The sequence below is a fragment of the Brachypodium distachyon genome, chromosome 2, assembly GCF_000005505.3.
Source record: "Brachypodium distachyon strain Bd21 chromosome 2, Brachypodium_distachyon_v3.0, whole genome shotgun sequence".
Taxonomy (NCBI): Eukaryota; Viridiplantae; Streptophyta; class Magnoliopsida; order Poales; family Poaceae; genus Brachypodium; species Brachypodium distachyon.
Window position 1 is genome coordinate 47,992,442 of NC_016132.3, and position 19,926 is coordinate 48,012,367.

Consider the following 19,926-nt stretch of genomic DNA (forward strand, 5'->3'; position numbering starts at 1 on the left):
TGTCGTACTCATGGTGTGTGCTGGTACCATCTCCTCTGAAGAGGATCAAATGAAGAAAGCTACAGCAAAATATCCCACGCGATATTGTAATACACACAAGAGACCGCGAAAGCCAGAACTTAATGGCAAAAGTGAAGAAACCCATTGATCCTATTTTTTCACAGCAAGTGAAGAAACTCAATAGATAAGGATAGAGTCAGAAGGCCAAACTGGTCCTTTTCTTTTCCTCCTGCTTTGCTTGCTGCTTCGTCTACTTCTCCAACTTCACCCCCGAAAACTCCTCAAACTAATATCTGCGACGCACGCACCCACACGGCCATGGCCGCAGTCCCTCTTCTCCCAAACCCTAGGTAGCACCAGTGCCCGCACGGCTCACAACTTCCGGAAACTCCAGCCCCGCGCCGATCCGAGCTCCCGCCACCAGGCTTCTGGGGGTGAAAGAGCGTATTTTTAGCCTTTTTTACGGCTGTGCTTGGTGAAGCTCCCGAGCTTTGGTGGATTGTTTCTGGGGGAGGGCTGGATGGAGCCGCGGGTTGGGAACAAGTTCCGGCTCGGCCGCAAGATCGGGAGCGGCTCCTTCGGGGAGATCTATCTCGGTGCGGGTTGCTCTTGCTCCGAATTTCGATTCCTTTTTGCGGGGGTTTCGTAACCCTCGATCGGTTTGTGATATGGTTGTGTTTGTCCCTTTTGTGTGCAGGGACTAATATCCAGACGAACGAGGAGGTCGCGATTAAGCTGGTCAGTGCTCTGTTGCTGCGGAGGAACTGCTTGGATCTTTGTTAAATACCAGTTTTGTTATGCTGCGTTCTGATGCTACTGAATAGTTTTGCTGATTTTGCCTGCTTTGGCCATCGCAAGAGTTGACGACCATGCCATGCTTAGTTCCTATTGTTGTCGGTTAGAGTGTGGATTCCTGTAGGATGTTTCGTCATATATCCTACTGTTCTCAAAGCAATTCATGCTCTTGATTTGGCTGTGGATTCACGTTCTGCTCATGTTAACAGCTGTGTTTCTCCACGGATGAATCATTTGGAGTAGTTGACTGGTCCATGTGTGGTTGACTAGGTTGGACTGATGTAGTTAGGTGCTTTTAGTTAATCTTAGGCTCTTTGCAGATTGATAACTACGCTTAAGCTGCTAAGTATTGGATGATGGATAATAAATAAAATGAATGAGAGATACAATGAACCAGGAAAGGAATGGGTCTCGGAAGCTTGATAATTCCCTAAAATATATTGCCACATCCTCTGTAATCTGGAGTGAAAGTCTAGAAATAGATGGACACCGCCCATAGATGCAACATAAATCTGCATCTTAGTAGCTTGTCGTTTTTACAAATTATCATTTAGTTTAGAATGCAGGTTAGTATCCTCGATCGCAAGTATTAGCCTTTTGTAGTTAGCATTTGATTGCTTTGTTTCTCATGCAGGAAAATGTGAAGACAAAACATCCTCAGTTGCTATATGAATCAAAGATCTACAGGATTTTGCAAGGAGGAAGTATGGTAGCTCTTCCTTGTGCGTAATTTTTTGTACTGTGATAGACCAAGTGTGATTTGACTATCTTTATCGTGGCAGCTGGAATCCCAAATGTCAGATGGTTTGGTGTAGAAGGAGACTACAACGTCTTGGTTATGGATTTGCTAGGGCCAAGCCTCGAGGATCTATTTAATTTTTGCAGCAGAAAGTTATCTCTTAAGACTGTACTTATGCTTGCTGATCAGATGGTACGCATGCTCCAATCATTTAATGTTATTCCTTGCCAATGCCTTGATGCATTCATGTTGTATAAACTAGGAATTTACTCTATACCTGTCTATGTATGTTATGCTTTCTTTGGTCCTTCTTTCTGTTTTTGTTTACTATCCATGTTCCTTTTCTAGCCTGTTCCTAGCTTATGGACTAATTGTAATCCACATTCTCCTGCTTGTAGATAAACCGAGTGGAATTTGTCCATTCCAAGTCGTTTCTGCATCGAGACATTAAACCAGATAATTTTCTAATGGGTCTTGGTAGGCGAGCTAACCAGGTCTGGAACAATGCAGATTTTATTACTCACTTGAGCTTTCTTGGTATATTTCCTTTATTCATTTACTTTATGTTTGCTCTGATTTTATTTCAGGTCTATGTTATTGACTTTGGTCTTGCCAAAAAGTACAGAGATACCTCAACACATCAACACATCCCATACAGGTACAAGGAGCATTAATGAAACATCCATGCTTTCCTTTTTGCCCCGTGGCATAAGCACATTCAGTTATCTACTTAATTGGAATCAGTGCCATTTTCTCTTGTATCATTTGTTGGACCACAGCTAGAAAGTAGATAGCAGATTTACAAGTCATATCTCAGACCTCTGTCAGTTCATATTTTAATAGTTTCTTTCTTGAGAATGTCATTTTTAGTGTGAGCACCTTTTGTATTTAACTAGATGATGCCCTGCACGTTGTTGCGGGAATTTTTAATTAACATAAAGAGTATTCAAATGAAAACATATAATAAAATTGTACATTCTTCACTTAGTGGAAATAGCTTGATGGAAGTAACATGCATGCATGTGCATAAGTACGAGTTTTCCACTAAATAGGTGTGAACAAATTAATTATGTGATGATGTGGCATGCTTGCATGTTTAGAGAAATCAAGTAGTGGGTTGCTTCTACTTAGATATAATTTAATTTCCTTTTTGTGATTACTTCCCGGTGCATTCTAACTTGATAGTAATGCTGCAGGGAGAATAAAAACTTGACTGGGACAGCAAGATATGCAAGTGTGAACACTCATCTTGGCATCGGTAAGAATCTGTTACTGTGCCAGTTCTTTTTATTTGCATTATAACATGCACCTGTTTACACTTTAATCTGTTGCCAGTGCAGCATCATATATCCTTGCCCTGCGCAGCTTCTTTTTTGACAATTTACTTGGTTCTTTTTTTCTAATGATCAGAACAAAGCCGAAGAGATGACTTGGAATCTCTTGGATATGTACTTATGTACTTCTTACGAGGAAGGTTAGTCGAATTGTTGGATTCTTGGTATGTGCCATATACTGAAGATTCAGATATAACATTGTTTTCCTTCAGCCTTCCTTGGCAAGGTCTGAAAGCAGGAACAAAGAAGCAAAAGTATGAGAAGATCAGTGAGAAAAAATGTGCGACATCGATTGAGGTACTTGTAGTTGAGATTATAACATCTGCAATGGGTGTTGCACTCCCGCCCTGTAGGTTCTGTTGGTTATAGTGTTATTGTTCTATTTCAGGCTCTATGTCGTGGGTATCCTACTGAGTTCACATCGTATTTTCATTATTGCCGCTCGCTTCGGTTTGATGACAAGCCTGATTATTCCTACCTTAAGCGACTGTTCCGTGACCTATTTATCCGTGAAGGTTGGTTTCATTCCTCAAGTGGACTAGAAAATATTGATTTTGTTTTCTACTTATTTATTTATTTATTTATTTTTGAGAAACCGGCAGGATCTCTGCCTTTTTCATTAAGGATAGAATAGAAACAGATAATTACAAGCGGAGGACCATGTTTTTTTAAGAGGAAATATTAAGGAAGTTCATGAAAAAAGGCACTGCCTTTTCATTAAGTAGGATAGAAACAGATATTTACAAGTGGAGAGCTGTGTTTTTTAAGAGGAAATATTAACGTGCGTGACATAATAAGAAAGTTTGTTAAAAAGGTGCTGCCCTTTTCTACCTAAGTACACGCAATATTAACTTATCTACTCCATACTTGATGGAATCTCATTGCACTCAATGTATTATTGAAAAACCAAGATCCAAAAAGATTAGAAGATTTCCAGGCATATGGTTCATAATGGGAACAATGCTTTGCAGGTTTTCAGTTTGACTATGTATTTGATTGGACGATACTTAAGTACCAGCAATCTCAAATTGCCAGTGCTCCACCTCGTGTTGGGGTGAGTCTTCCCCTCAATTACCCACAAACAAAGCCTGTCTATTTTTGTCAGCATGGAAATTTTGACACCTCACCTCTGTTCTGCAGGGCCATGCGGCGGGACCTTCTGGTTTGACACCACCTGCATTATTACAGAATGATAGCCAATCTGGTAATTGATCTGTTTTGATCGTTCCATATGAGTATTAATTTTTTCTACAGACAATACTGATGATTAATTGGCTTGTAATAAAGTTACTGCAAGGTTATGTTGCTTCTATGACTAAAATGAACCAGAGTTTTCTTTTCGTATTTAGAAAATCGATTGGATAGTTCTTAGATATGCTCATTTATCCATCTGTTATGTAGGTGCCGTTGATGGGAGGATTAGTGGTTGGTCAGCAATGGACCGACGCCGTGCCCCGCCCCCAATTGCAAGTGTGGGGACTTTGACTAAGCAGAAAGCCCCTGTAGGAAATGATGCTCCTATATCTAAAGATCCCGCTGTGAGTTCTCTCCCTATTTTCGTTTGTTTGTCTCATGGGACTTGATAATGTGATTGCAAGATAAGGCAGGCACTATTTTCAATTTCTAGTGCAGCTGAACAACAGTCTTGAGCACTAGCCAGAAAAAATAAATAACCTTTAGTCCATAACTTGGTGCTCCCTCTGATCCATAAAAAGTGTCGCCCGCATAGTACAAAATTTGTACTAACTTAGTACAAAATGGGCGACACTTTTATGGATCGGAGGGAGTACTTTTAAACTGTTTCCTGGTTTACCAAATTTACACCACATATAGGACATCATAAAGTTGTCATTTGCCAATTGATTGTACAACTCTGCACATCACGTAGTGCTGAATACCCAAGGGCATTCTCAATCAGTGTCTCATGTGCCTTGCAGAAATGCTTCCATGTGCAATTATTGTGTTTATTGTTTTTGCTATGAGTATGACTTTATAACCTACAACGTGGGACTTCATGTTTTTCTCATCATTGATCCAAACCACACTATTATTTAATGTTGTTGTATCCAGACATCACGATTCATAATCTACTATTCCCTCCGATCCATATTAATTGTCGAAATATTACATGTATCTAGACACTTTTTTGGCATAGATACATCCATATTTAGACAAATTTGAGACAATTAATAAGGATCGGAGGGAGTACATGGGAATTAAACACCAGCAATATTGCTCATTTTATCTTTCTACTTGAATTTCTGTTCAGATATCCGGTTCAAATTTTTTGGGACGGTCAAGTGGATCGTCAAGGAGGGCTGCTGTTTCCAGCAGTCGGGATGTTGTGGCAAGTGATACTTATGAGCCTTCACGATCACGCACAACTGATGCTAGCCCTGGGGCATTTCGTAGAACCTCAGGTCCTCAGAGAAGCCCACCAGTCGATTCTGCAGAACCCAAGCGTTCCTCTTCAGCTCGGCACTCATCTAACACGAAGAACTATGAATCTGCTCTCAAAGGTATTGAAGGTCTTAATTTTGAGGGTGATGAGAGGGTTTAGTACTAGCACTGGAGGAATTCTACTTCTACATGTGCTCTGTACAAATCATAATCTGAAGATAAGCACAGCATTTCCTGTTGAGTTTTGGATCACAGGAGATGTTAGGAGCAGGATGTGTGGGGCTTTTGCCAGATGATGGTCCTCCTGGACATGGTAAATAAGTGATCATCCCGAGGCGCATGGAATTTAGGTCTCATAATTAATGTGATGGTTCTGTAAATGTCATTATAGTTTGTCTGGCGCCTCTTGAGCTCATCAGTTTGTTGTATTATTTATATTCCTTCCACTGCACCTTGTCCAGTTGCTGTCTTGGGACAGCCAAGCACAGCTGGTTAAACTTGGTATTTGGAAAACTCGAACATGTAGAATTCTTTTCATCAGTTCCAAGGAACAAATTTGCCTGATAAAATTACCTGAAGAACGGTGTACAGTATTTTTTGATCTGCCTTTTGGTATGTGGGTGTGATTTATTTTGTGTATTTTCCCTTTTATTTTTGTTAATGTGTATTCACAAGGGTGATAAAAGGCACGAACGGGCAATGCTATGCATATTTTAGCATCTCAATCTACGCACAGCATGGATGATGTGCATCGGTGTGTGCAACTACGGGCGATCCGTAGAATATCTTCATCGGTTAAGTGAGTCAGTCTGTGCGACTGCAACACGTTTATAGGGATTCTCTAGCTACTAGACATTGTGATCGTATATACTTGCGTGGTTTATTCTTTTGTAATTGTATTTGTTGGCATAGCGTATTTCTGCGGAATTGTTCCATGGCAAATCAGGCCACTCATCTCTGAAGAGCGATGTACAGTATTTTTTTATTGTTGTTACTGGTCGACACGCCTTATCGCTCCCTGATCTACATGAATATCTATGGTGCTAAATGGAGATTATTAGATCCATTGTGAAATACTACCATTTTCATAGTATCTTGATTTAACATTGTATATGTTTGACAAAAAGAAATGCTATATCACGATCACGGCCGACAGCTTGCTCGCAACTCGCGGCCCATCGACGTCACGCAGAAATATGAAATAAAATTTATGTTACCCGAAAATAGCGAAATAATCAAAAGCGTATCAATTAAGCGGATCGTTTCGCGAGATCGCAGGCTGACGAGACGAAACCACGCCGCTTTAATTCCTGGCCGGCGACTGGACGGCGGCTCCGCAGGCGTCGTTGTCTCGGACTTGAACACCCAGTTGGACGCGTGGGGGCGTTTGCAAAGGTCATCTTCGCAGCTGCAGGCTACTATCCCCGTGGACCCCGTCCTCTCCAGGTCAAACGCCTGCACGGCCTCATCTCTCACCGTCGGTATCTCGAGTCTCGACCACGGTGACATCACACCAGACAACGAAAGAGTCGTCGTCCACGAGGTACTCCGATTTCTCCAGCTCTGCCCTCATGATCGACGTTGGTCGACATGGTAGCGGCCGGTTATCTGGGGATTGATCAGTGAGCTAGAACAACACTGCAGATGAAGGGGATCGGTCGGCATCCGATATATGCAACGCTAATTAAGTTTGTTAGGATCGTTATTAACAGATTGTTATAATCTTCCAAAAGTAAAAAAACAGATCGATCGTTAGAGATACAGGCTGAAATTCTAGTCGGTTGCAGTGTTATCGAACCATGGCGTGCTTTGCATGGAATCTGCATCTTAATCTTCCTTATTGGTTCTTTCTTGATTTCCTTTCCTTTTTGGTTCTTTCTTATGGAAAACCCCTATCATTATCTAACCGTGCAGTTCACAACACGGGAATTCCCCTCCATCTGATACACCAAACATTCATGATAAAGATGCGAGCCAGGATGCGAAAGATGAGCTATGAGCGGCATCTGTTTCCCTGGCTTGAACATCTGATGCCCCAGCCTGCAGTTCATAGCGGGGGGGGGGGGGGGGGGGGGGGGGGGGGGGTATCAACAAAGTGCAGGTACCATAGCAACTGTGGCCAGCAATTGTAAAACCATACAAGGGAAACATTGTAAAACGATGTTGTGTTTTATTGTCCAACTCTCAAGCAATTGTAAAACGCTACATTGCTTTGGCTTCTGAGAAGCTTTTCAGCAGCAGAAACGAAGGGAAAATAGCAATCATAGCTTGAAGTCTTGAACACAACTTTTTTTTCTTTTCGAAAACAGACCAGTGGTACCTGAAAAACGATGTTGTGTTTTATTGTCCAACTCTCAAGGTAAAAAAAAAACACTGCAAATATTGCAGGTGCAGCCCATGCACAAAGCACAACCAGAGAAGAACACGAAACCCTGTTTTTGTTTTTGTTCACCTGAGGTGGTGGTTAGCACTTAGCAGTCAAGGCGTTACTGCTCCCTGATCTTAAAAATAGAAACCATATTATGCATCCTGAAGTCATAAAGCAGAGGACGCCGATAAGATTCGAAGCATATGCAAGGCGAACAAAGTTACCACCATGCGGTGCATTTACTCACACTGTTTTTTGTTTTAACTGGAGGCAAAAGTTTTTGCCTCGTTTCAAGACAGAGATTGCCAGCCAATTAAAGGAAACCGGGTGAAAACCAGATCAGCTCACACTTACATTCGAAGGCAACCAACAATGGAAAGTTAAGAAAAGGAGGATAATTGCAGTGCAGTGCCCAGTTCGGCAAATGGTAATGCTACTAGATGAGTCGGCAAGGAACGATATCACATTAGCAAGCTGTTGCTACGATTCCTCTGGCGCTTTTCCATAGCCCAGTTCGGTCATCTCCCAGCTTGTGCGCGATGCCACCTCCCGGTGTGAACGGGTGTATTGCTGGGAGTAGTCAAGAAAATAATCGGAAACATTAACAATGTTTAAGTACCTTGCGTTCGTCAACTGAGTGCGAGTGTTTTAAACTGAAGGGCGTGTATTAAAAGCGGGTAATGAGGTCAAATCACCTCCATCTTCGTCAGCAAATCATGGGCAGTTGGCGCTGACACAATTATCTCCCTGCAATCGGCCTTAATAAAACCTTCCGCCGCACCCTTATCAAATAGCGCAAGCAACGGATCATAGTAACCGTCGACATTTAGCAAACCAACCTGTTGTAAGTCAATGATCAGTGCCCTTAATTAGTTTTCTGATGAGCATAGTGGCCTTGATTAGCTTTAGCAAACTTGTTTGTTAATTGCCATAGCCTGTAATAATATACTAATACTCACGGGTTTCTCGTGAATTCCAAGCTGTGACCATGTTATCATCTCTAACAACTCTTCCATTGTTCCATACCCTCCTGATGTACACAAATTACCATGTAAGCATGTGGGATTGAAAATTAATCCTATGCTTGCCATGTAAGCATTGCCGGACTGAAATGGCATTATTAACAGGGTTGGAGAAGAACATGTCGAATCCTGCATACCAGGAAGAGCAATGAATGCATCGGCCTGTCTTGCCATCTCGGCTTTCCTCTCATGCATATCTGTGACGATCTTTACTTCTCCAACACTAGCACCAGATATCTGGAAGAGAATTTTCGGTAGTTCATTAAGGGAATGAAGTAGGCTAATTTCAGGAACATAATTTTCAGATTCCTTTGATTGATCCCCACTCTCTAAAGTACAAACATGTGTTGACAATAGCACTTACCCATCAAATACTCTTTTGCGAGGAAAAGGACTATGTTCATTAATCAGTCGTTTGATCGCAATCGATGGCGACCAGAGATTATGTATGTTAAACATTGCAACTCAACCCCTACTTCTTACCTTTCTCTCTCAACTTGTGATGTCCTCGTGGCAAATTGAAGACTATTATTACATCCACCGCCCAAAAGTCTAAACTGACCGTTCATTTTTTCAAGGAAATAAGTGTGAACTGACGTTCTATATATAATTTTAGCCCTATTCTTTTTTTTAGTCCTAATTCCTCAATGATCACCAATTTCTAACCCCACAAGCAAAGGTGAATCAGTCTGGACCAACAGGACACAGGAATCAAATGGTGAGTGGGTGGACAGGGTGACCACTAGAGATAGATAGCACTACTAAATACTTGCTAGGTAATGGGGAAAACTCATGATATCGATAGGTGGGGCCAGACAAAAGGATGGAATTCACATGACCCATCTGTCAGCGAGCGTTCCGAAATTCCGTAACAAACTTTGATTCAAGCAGAGAATTTCCTCACGGCGTAAATAGAACCTTCTTTCCAATTAACAACGACGTAGTAGCAATCATTATTTCCACACATACAACAAAAGGAAACCAAGAAAGATCAATTTGCTACGCACCTCAAGGGGCATGAGAGCTCTTGGAATCACCCTGCAGAACAATCAAACAGAGAGCTAGTACCATATTAGGAAGATTACAGATTGAAACATGACGTATATAGTATGGGATTGAACAGAGGCATGATTTTTTTTCTTTTCAAGCGAAGCGGCGAGAGGTACCCTTGGACACGACAGCCGCCATCAAGAACTGTCTGCGCGATCAGGCCCATCAACCCGACGCTGCCGCCGCCGTAGACCAAATCGATCCCCCTCGTCACCTGAAACCCCACAGAATCCCTCCATGAACGGGAGAGCAAACAACCAAAAAATCCATATAGAGTAGTATAGACCAAGGCTGGGTGCCAATCCAGAAGAGGGCGTCTTGGGCCGTGGCCGCGCCAAGGTGGAATTTTGGCGAAGTCACGGGGTCCGGCCAGAACATCCCTGGACAAGGCGCAACCTTGGCATTCGAACGCATTACTTACCATCTCCTGGCCGAGCTCGAGCGCCGCGTGGCCAAACACCGGGCGGTTGCCGGAATTGCTGCCGCAGAAGACGCAGATCCTGCCGAACCTGCTCGTCGGCGCAGCGGCGGGGGCGGCGTCGGCGTCGGCGGTTTCACCCATGGCTTCCTTCCTCAGGTTCGGGGGCGGGAGATGGGGTTAAGGGTCTGCCGAGGAGGAGGAGGAGGAGGAGAGGAGTCTGGGTTCGATTCGTTCTTCTCCCCCTCTTCTCTTCCGTGCCCTGCCCTGCCCTGTGTTATCTCTTGTATCTGTGGGAGCTTCAAATGAAGGCGGCATTAAGGATTCTGACGCGTCTGTCCTTTTATAATTCCGTAATTAATCTGGTGGGTCAGACGGCCCATATTGCACCAGAAGAGCCCGCGTGTCGGGCAGCTTTCTCTTGCCGTTTGGTCCTCGCTATTTCTAGCAACGAAACCTTATGGCACGGGGGGACATTCTGCTTCATGAGCTGTTTTTACGAGAGGAGTAATTTTTTAGTAAACTTTTGATATTTTTAGTTCAAAGCACATCCAGCAAAATAATGATGTTAACTGTTCACTGTTACTCCCTCCGTTACTAAATTAACGTCAGGATTTTAGGAACGGAGGGAGTATTACTTTTTTCCATACCTTCCAAACGAACTTGAACTTGAAATTTATATGTTCATAGAACATCGCCTCCCTAACAATTTGTGCAGATATTTTAATACTATTACACATGATTTTTTTTCAAGTGATCTGAGCATTTCCTGAATCATAGTTCATTGAAGGACGCAGACTTATGGTTTTAACATCAAGAAGAAATTAGGATTGAAATTTGGTAGAGACAAATATATCCACCTTATTATCCTTGCTCTCATCGATAGCAAGGCTTGAGTACGCGTGGTGTGTATGTGTCCACGTCGTAATCCGTATATGTTTCTAGGAAAAAAATCACCTCCGTTAAATTACATGAGAACTGCTACACGTACGATCTTTTGCGTACGATTTCAGTACGACAAGCAACATAAACCATTCGTCGTATCAGTTAAGCTGCCTGCAGCCACTCATCGGAGGCATCGTACAGAGTTTGTACGTGAAAGCATCGTACGTACAGTAATTTTGAAATTACATAGTTACAATGAAGAGCATCCGAACTATATGCAACATAGAGAGCTTGGGGTTAAGGACGAGTCCTATATACTGTATGAAAGGGGATATTAGTAACAAAAAAAGAGAGATTCGATCAGTTATGACCATGGGCTCAGGGCAGAAGGCATACACTAAGCCAATACGTCAAGTAACACCAACTAGGTCCACGCATTGTAGCAAATTCTTGAGTACTAGCTAAATACCCCTATGTTGTATGGATAAAACAAATTAGAATACTTCCTAAATTAAACTAATAAAACACTATTATATATTAGTGGCACTGTCTAATTTTATTCTACCTTTGGTGCCAGACATTATCACCATGTCAGTCTTTCGCAATAGATCGATTTAATCATCGGCATTAGAAGGGATGTTTATTTTATTTTTTGACAATAAAAACATGATGTGAGTTTTTTTACAACAAAAGAGGTGACGGGCCACCACCACCTATTAGCTCTGTTATAATGTTATTAGAGCAAAGGTTGGCATGTACTAACACATTGAGGTCTTGTGGATGCAGCAATTCCTGTCAAAATGCAGCGGGGTTTCTATCAGGCCGTTGGGCTTGCTCAATACTAAAATTGGGGAAATAAAATAAGTACAAAAAATCCTGGGAAACAACAACCGTAATACGTAAGGTTCTAAATACGAGTATCACATTGAGGTCTTGAAGATCTAGTTATAGTACTACAATAAAAACAAGCGGGGTAGTTGAAACAGATACCAAGAGATTTGGTTTGCCAGATTCGAACATTTAAATACGACAAATAGGTGGTGACATGTGTGACTATGTCACCGGGCCTGGTTGAGGGGACCGGTAGCGCTGAGCCGATGAGGCTATTCAGGGCTTCAGGCTGCTTAATGTGCCACAGTGTCATGCTAAGGGCACGTACTATTTCCGGTCGATGACGATGATCCTCGACGCTACGCCGTGCCCTGCAGCTGCTACAGCTCTATAATGATCAATGCTTTAATGTGCCGTGCTACAGTTCTAGTACTCGTCACCCTCTGGTTTCTGCCGCCCAAAAATGGCCCTCTCAGGATGTTTGTGCGTGCGGTCGTCGAAATAGTGAAGTCGCCGAGTCCAGCATTTTCCGGTCACCGTTTAACAATCAGTCAATTTATAGGCCATAACAACAGCGTACGGCTCCAACATGCTGTCGAAAATATGACGGTCCCGATGAGCTGTCCTGTCTTCGGTGCAATGGCTTTATCACCTGTCAGTCAGTCAGTCAGTCAGTCGGAAATCATAGCGGATGGCTCGAACTCGAAGCAGCCGGGTTCGTTGTTGGTCGCGTCGAGCTCGCAACCCAAGCCAATTGCCAGGAAGCTGACTGACCGCGACAACCCCTGTCTCCATGCTCCGCGGGCAGCCTGCCGAATCGAGTGCCGTGCCTCTGCTTGACGGGCGACTCGGGCGTTCCGGTACAAACGTATGAAAAGGAAAAATCTGAAAAAACTCCTGCACCCCGGTCTGGCCAGGACATCATCAGTGCCCACCACTGACGCTGACACGGCGGTTTTGGGTCGCCGACAGCGCCTGAAACGGACGGCCCCGACGAAAGTGCAGCGAACCTTAGCCGGTTATAGCCCTGTCCATGCCCCAAGCGACAAATCCTGGAGGAGAAATATAATTCTCCGGCCCACCTGAGGGCTCTCCCTTCTCTTCGTGGGGCCTGGTCGTTCGCACGATGCTCCTGCCTGCCTTGCCCTTTCCCGTGAGTGATCGAGCAGCACACGCGCACGATGGCACGAGGCACGACCGGCCCATCCCCCCAGTAGGTAATGAGAGCATTTTACGCCATTACCTACCTGGGATTGTCATGGATGTTGCAAGGGAACAGGGGCACCAGCACTGGCCCGGTGCTAATTTGCTCGGTGTCCAGCGACAGTTCGGGCTTTGTTTAGTCTCCAGGGACGAGGGGAGGGATCATACTACTACTACTGCTCCACTAGGAAATGTTGCCAACAACATGGCGGTGGCACAAACACACGCATCTTCCGGGTGGATTCGACCGTAGCAGCAGGATCTGAGTCCAGATGGAAGATGCTCTCTGTCTCCGATCTCCATGTGATAATCTTCAAGGGTGCTACAGTACTGTGCTGCGGATTAAGAGACAGGTGGCAACACCAGGTAGTAGACGGCCTGCAATACATGGGCCTAGAGTCTCTGGTTAACTCGCCGCAAGATGTGTTCTTCTTCTAACGTGCTACTCTCCTGCAGGCTAGTGGTATGGCCAAAGGAATCTGAAAATGTAGCTGCGCGGTGCATCGGTAAGGTTTAGGTTTATTTTGAGGATGGCGGCTAGTATTAGCTTAGAGTAACAGATCATCTACCTGAATTTAAGTAGTTTGGTCGGGTCAATGGGAGGTCTGCATTTCTGTTTTCTGATACATCTATATATAGACACTACGACTCTACGAGTGACACACTCTGTTGGATGTAATCCAAATTTCCGAGTGGCCCGAAGTTGGCCGGAACTTTCGGCCGAATCTCCGATTGCTCTCTGTTACTTTTCGGGAAAATACGGAACTTGCTGCGGAACTTCCGGATATTCAAGAATTAGTGGAACTTCCGGCCTCCAACCGGAACTTCCGATGTGCCCGTTATGGATCTGACTTGCCCTAATGCTCCTGTTATATATACCTCTTGTATGCCGCTGTTTTGGCTGAGTTCGCACGAGTTGCATTTGTAGAACCTCCATGGCGTTGTAAACACTCCCCATATAGTGAGATTTCGCTGTCTGGCGCCTGTGGTTTTCCCTCTCGTTGTTTGAGAGGGTTTTTCACGTTAAATCCGTGTGTCCTTGTGCTGTGATTTCTTCTTCGTTCTTCGTTCTTGCTTGTCGCGTTCATAACAACACTACTAAAAATCACAATTTTCCTTAAGGTAACAATCTTTACCTAGAGCTGATTTCTCTCTTCAAGGTAAAACAAAGGTGCAAACAGTGTAACTTTAGGCAACAAGAATTTGCATCCAAAAAATAAATGTGGGGTAACCTAGAGTTAAATTTATCCGTAGGTAAAAGGATGGTTTGTTAGCTGAGAAAGATCCTCATGGCGGGCGAGCAAAAATTTCACACTCGACAAAATTTCCCTCGTCCAAAAAAACAAACCTCAGCCTTCTTCACCCTTTTGTCCCCGTCGTACCGGCGCTGCCCAGCCGCCGGCACCTCTCCTCCAAGGACTGCCGCCTACCGCGCTCCCTTCTCTCACCCTTCTCCTCCCTACTGTGGCCCCTCTCCCTTCTTCCTCCCTTCCAACGACGCCACCACTCCCTGGCCTGGTCGCGCCGCCCTCCTCCCCAGATCGTCGGTTGGGGGGATCTGCCCCCCTTCCTCTCTCCCAGATCAGGCCATCACAGGTCCGGATCCGACGGCCTGTGCAGTGAGGGAGGCCGCCGGTGGCCCTGCCTTCCCCTGCTACTGGAGGAGGCGGCTGTTCCCTGCTCCGATGCGGTGGTGGTTGCGGTCCTCTGTGTCATTGTTGTGAGCACGCCGTCGCCATCGCTTGAAGCTTCCGCACCCCGATCTGCCCCAGCGCTGTCCACCTATCCGGTCGCTGCATGTCGCCATCGCCTGAGGTTCCCCAACCGCGACTGCCAGTCCCGAGCCTGCCAATGCACCCGTGGTGAGCCCATCTACCTTTCCCCCCCTTCTCCCCACCAGAAGATGCCATCTAAAGATGTTCTTGTATTATGGAAATTAACAATTGACCCCTATCATGATTTATTCTTAGCAAGCGATAAGATTCAACAAGTCCTACGACCATCCCTGTTATTCTGCTCACTGAGTTTGTTATTAGTAGGTGGTTATGCTTTTGTATCCTTAATAAAACAGAAAGGTTATAATTAACAGGGGAAGACTTTTTTTTTGTTATGTAGAATGCTGAAGGTTTTATATTTTAATTAGCATTGGAGACAGCCGGGTTGAGTTTGGAAGTAGTCTACACATGGCAGTCAAATTATTTCACAATCTTTTGTAGTTGTGTGTTTTGTTGTTGTTTTGAGGAAGCAGGTTCAGTTCAGTTCAACACTATATGGCAGTACCCGCAAAAAAAAAACACTATATGGCAGGGTCAGGCTGATGCCAAGGGAATGTTTTGTCACTTTGCCATCTGAGATTAGCTACCCCTATGCTTGCTATTTTAAAGGTACGAGTTTGTACTCGCCATCGATGCTGACAAATATGTGATGAACCAACAACTTACATTGATTTTCGCTTGTTGTCATACACAAGAAAAACATGTATCCGCTGATCTATAGCTAGTTCATGAATTCAATTGGTGGCTATTGATTCATGGGTGATAATGTTTGTAAAGTCACGGTACAATCATAAACTAGGTGTCATCTCGCAGGTCCCGTGAAAAGCTTTATTTCTTTTCCACTGGGTAAACCGGTAAAGTTTGTCTCTGATTGTAATTGTGTTTTATGGGTGACAAGTCTTATATGGTTTTTTTCTTGTGTTAAATTAACACAATAGTCAGCTACTATCTTACTGCTATGGAAACACGATAAGAAAGAATGATGTCTTTATTTCTTTTTGTACACAGAATGAAAACACATAAATATAAACCTATCTTTTTTTTTCGAGCAAGTGTAGAGTGCTTGGCTGTTCTGAATATGTAGAATATACGAAGAAGTGTCTATTCCTGCCGCATATTACAGGGAATAACTTCTGTACAACATATTTTTACTACCAGTGAAAACAACCAGCCTGGGAATTTCCTTCGCATGTACAGGCCTGACTCATCTCTTGTTCTGTAGATTTTGGATGACAGCCAAAATAGCATGTCATGTGTGCTCAAGAACACACAAAGCATTACTCTGTTCAGATATGTCTTCTGAAATAAAACCTAAGATGGCTACTTTGTTTGCTGCATGGGTTCCTCCCTGTTTGAGATGGCTATTTTATGATGTGCATTGGGTACCTATAGGTGTGGGAAATGGGGATATATGATCCTAAACTTGACATGTTATTAACGATGAGAACATAAGCTCTCCCCTCTCCCCTTCTAACTTTTGTTTTTCTCTCTCAGCTTTAATTCTGAAATATTCACATGTACTCTCTCCCTCACTGGATAAAACAGAAATTACATTTGACTCTAAGTTTGTATACCTTTTAACACTTGAACTCTTCCTACTCTACTTGCTCTGCTCATACTCGCTGCTGTTCTCCTATTGAGAACTTCTAAACTCCTTTTCACACACGATTTCACATGTGGGAAAAATAGTTAAGCAATAAAATAAAACACACATAAAAAAACAAGCACGATTTAAGTAGTCGTAATGTACTTATTTCTGTTCTTCTCTTCTTGTTTCACTTTGTAACTGATTTCTTGTTTAGGTGAATTTAAATGCTTATGCACATGTGTATGCAATGATTCAAATGAATGGTGCACAATCAATAATCTTCTCTTATGATCGAATTGTCATATTTACAATTGTTATGCTGCCCATTTTTTGTACATGTATTCATCAAATTCCTAAAATGTGCATCTTATTTTCAGGAGCATGATGTCAGCTCAAATGTTTTTTGCCCACGAGCCTGGTGAAGATCAAGATGTGTTGTTTGGAGCTTTCTTCCATGATTCTCGGATAGGAGCACTTTCTCATCGCTGCTCATGAGTATACAAAATTGTAGCCATTTACTTATTTGTTAAGGCAACAATGAGGATAGTTTTTTGGTTTAGCAGAAACACATGCTATTGATCATGAACGTGTTATTTGAATGGAGACTGAGATTGATTGAAATAATTTTTGTTCTGTGCAGTTTCGATTGGTCATTAATTTTGGTTCCGTTTGAATATATTTCAAGTATGTTCAATACGGATTCAAATATGGCATACGTGATTCAATTTGGTCTGTCATAACTTTCCCTAGAGTTCCATCCTCTAGGTAAAGAAATGTTTCCCTAGAGGTGTGGAAATGCCCCTAGGCAAAGGCCTCTTTACCCACCATACTATCCCTAGTGTTTTTTCCCTAGAGCAGTCCCTAGGTGAAGCCTTTACCTAAGGTTTTCTTGCTTTCACCTAGAGTATTTGGTACTAGGGGAAACTGTGGATTCTAGTAGTGCAAGTGGTATCAGAGCCCCAGGTTCCACCTAGGGTTTGCGACATGTCTACCTTGAAGTTCGATCTGCCATAGCTGGACTACACCACACGATTCTCGTTGTGGCAAGTGAAGATGCGGGCGATTCTCACCTAAACTTCAGATCTGGATGAAGCGCTTGATTCCTTCGGCAAGAAGGATGCAAAGGAGTGGACTGCCGAAGAGAAACGCAAAGATCGTAAGGCTTTGTCTTTGATTCAACTTCATCTGTCCAATAATATTTTGCAGGAAGTGTTGGAGGAGAAATCCGCAGCAGCCCTGTGGATGAAACTGGAATCGATTTGCATACCTAAACATCTAACCCGTAAGATGCATGTAAAGGTGAAGTTGTTCACCCATAAGCAGCAAGAAGGTGGATCGGTAATATCTCATATAATTGTTTTTCGAGAGATAGTTTCTGACTTGCAAACTTTGGAAGTTAAGTATGATGATGAGGATTTAGCCATCTTACTCTTATGCTCGTTGCCTAGTTCCTATACAAATTTCCGCGATTCAATTCTTTATAGCCATGACTCTCTAACCCTTAATGAGGTTTTAGAGGCACTTAGACAGAAAGAGAAGATGAAGTCTATGGTGCAGGCCTATGGGTCGTCCTCAAAGGTTGAAGCTCTGCAGATTCGTGGCAGGACCGAGCAGAGGAATAACAACTACGGCAACCGAGATAAGAGCCGGGACGGAAAAGCTCGTTCAAAGTCCCGAGGAAAAGATAAGTTCTGTAGGTATTGTAAGAAAAATAATCATGTTATTGAGGATTGTTATAAACTGCAGAACAAGGAGAAAAGGAACGGTACCTACAAACCGAAAGACAAGTCCGATGGTAATGGTAAGACTGCTGTCGTTTCTACCGACAACTCTGAGGGTGAATGCCTCGTTGTTCTTGTTGCTTGTGCTTCCCGTGATGATGAATGGATTCTTGATACATCATGTTCCTTTCATATTTGTTGTAACAAGGATTGATTCAGTTCTTATGAGTCTGTGTAGACTGGAGATTTTGTGCGTGTGGACAATGACAATCCTTGTCATATTGTTGGCGTTGGGTCTGTTCAGATCAAGACCCATGTTGGCATGACACACACGTTGAAAGAGGTGAAGCACATACCAAAGAATGGCCAGAAATTTGATCTCGCTTAGTACCATGGATTGTGACAGGTATAAGTACGCCGGAGGGCATAGACTTCTGAAGGTATCTAGAGGTTCTCTCATTCACATGATAGGTGATATGAATTCTGTCAAATTATATGTTCGTAGTGGTAGCACTTTGCCTGGTTTTGCTGTTGCCGTTACACCTAATGATTATGATGATTGTGCTAAAATGAATCTGTGGCATATGCGTCTTGGGCATATGAGTGAACATAGGATGGCAGAGTTGGGCTGCAACTTGAGTAAGCTTGAGTTTTGTGAGCACTGCGTTTATGTTAAGCACAAGAGGGTTAAGTTCATTTCTTCCGTTCATACCACCAAAGGCATATTAGATTATGTGCATGCTGATGTTTGGGGACCCTCCCGTAAGACTTCTATTGGTCTTATTTTCTGAAACATAAATCTGATGTTTTTGGTGCGTTCAAGAAGTGGAAAGCTATGGTAGAATAGCAAACTGAAAGGAAGGTAAAAGTTTTGCGTACTGACAATGGTGGTGAATTTGTTTCTGATGAGTTTGATGAGTTTTGCAACAATGATGGTGTCGTCAGGCACTACACGGTTGCCCATACTCCATAGCAAAATGGCGTGGCTGAGCGCACGAACAGAACCATCATATCGAGGGCTCGTTGCATGCTGTCGAATGCAGGTTTGGGCAGGCGTTTTTGGGCTGGGGCAGCTTTCACCGCATGCTACCTCATAAACAGGTCACCTTCTATTTCACTTGACAAGAAAACTCCCATTGAGGTATGGTCTAGTAAACTTGCTGATTATTTATGCTCACGTTGATAATGGAAAGCTAGAGCCTAGAGCTGTTAAGTGCATTTTTCTTGGCTACGGTTCTGGAGTTAAAGCTTTCAGGTTGTGGAATCCTGATGCTAAAAAGATTTTACTGAGCAAGGATGTTGTCTTTAATGAAAAAGTTATGTATCATGATACTTTGTCCACTGATGCCTCTCGCATTGAAGAGGAGAGACTTAAAGTGCAGGTGGAGCATGTTGATGAAATTGTTGACAACGATGATGCTCAGGTTGATCATGGTAATGATGATGGGAACAATGATGACAATAATGATGATATTGTTCCACCCTCACCACCTGTTTTGCACCAACCCACACGGTCTATTGCATCTGACCGTCCGAAGAGAAATAAAGGTCCTCGCCCACGTTTAATTGAAGAGTGTGATCTTGTTTATTATGTTTTGAGTTGTGCAGAACAGGTGGAGCATGATAGTGAACCGGCCACATATAATGAAGCTATTGTCTCCGGCGACCGTGTGAAGTGGTTGTCTGCCATGCAAGAGGAGATGCAATCTCTTAAGAAGAATGGCACATGGGATGTTGTGCCCTTCTCTAAACAAAAGAAGGCCGTTCGCTGCAAGTGGATCTTTAAGAGAAAGTAGT

At 43.3% G+C, this 19,926-nt stretch overlaps 2 protein-coding genes across 2 annotated transcripts; one reads left to right on the forward strand and one right to left on the reverse strand.

Annotated features, from left to right (window-relative positions):
• The first annotated feature begins 227 nt into the window (after positions 1-227).
• On the forward strand, positions 228-5,871 carry LOC100840824 (casein kinase 1-like protein 2). Its single transcript, XM_010233911.3, has 14 exons — positions 228-596; positions 698-738; positions 1,430-1,499; positions 1,578-1,726; positions 1,933-2,028; positions 2,122-2,192; positions 2,731-2,792; positions 2,945-3,008; positions 3,081-3,165; positions 3,257-3,383; positions 3,840-3,922; positions 4,009-4,072; positions 4,270-4,406; positions 5,138-5,871. Exons 1-14 carry the CDS (start codon positions 521-523, stop codon positions 5,426-5,428), a joined length of 1,416 nt encoding a protein of 471 aa, XP_010232213.1. The 5' UTR covers positions 228-520; the 3' UTR covers positions 5,429-5,871.
• Positions 5,872-7,829: 1,958 nt separating this feature from the next.
• On the reverse strand, positions 7,830-10,410 carry LOC100841130 (probable cytokinin riboside 5'-monophosphate phosphoribohydrolase LOGL1). Its single transcript, XM_003569608.4, has 7 exons — positions 10,130-10,410; positions 9,825-9,922; positions 9,666-9,696; positions 8,796-8,895; positions 8,596-8,666; positions 8,332-8,475; positions 7,830-8,206 (listed from the first exon to the last, which is right to left on the reverse strand). Exons 1-7 carry the CDS (start codon positions 10,268-10,270, stop codon positions 8,117-8,119), a joined length of 675 nt encoding a protein of 224 aa, XP_003569656.1. The 5' UTR covers positions 10,271-10,410; the 3' UTR covers positions 7,830-8,116.
• Between the last annotated feature and the right edge of the window lie 9,516 nt (positions 10,411-19,926).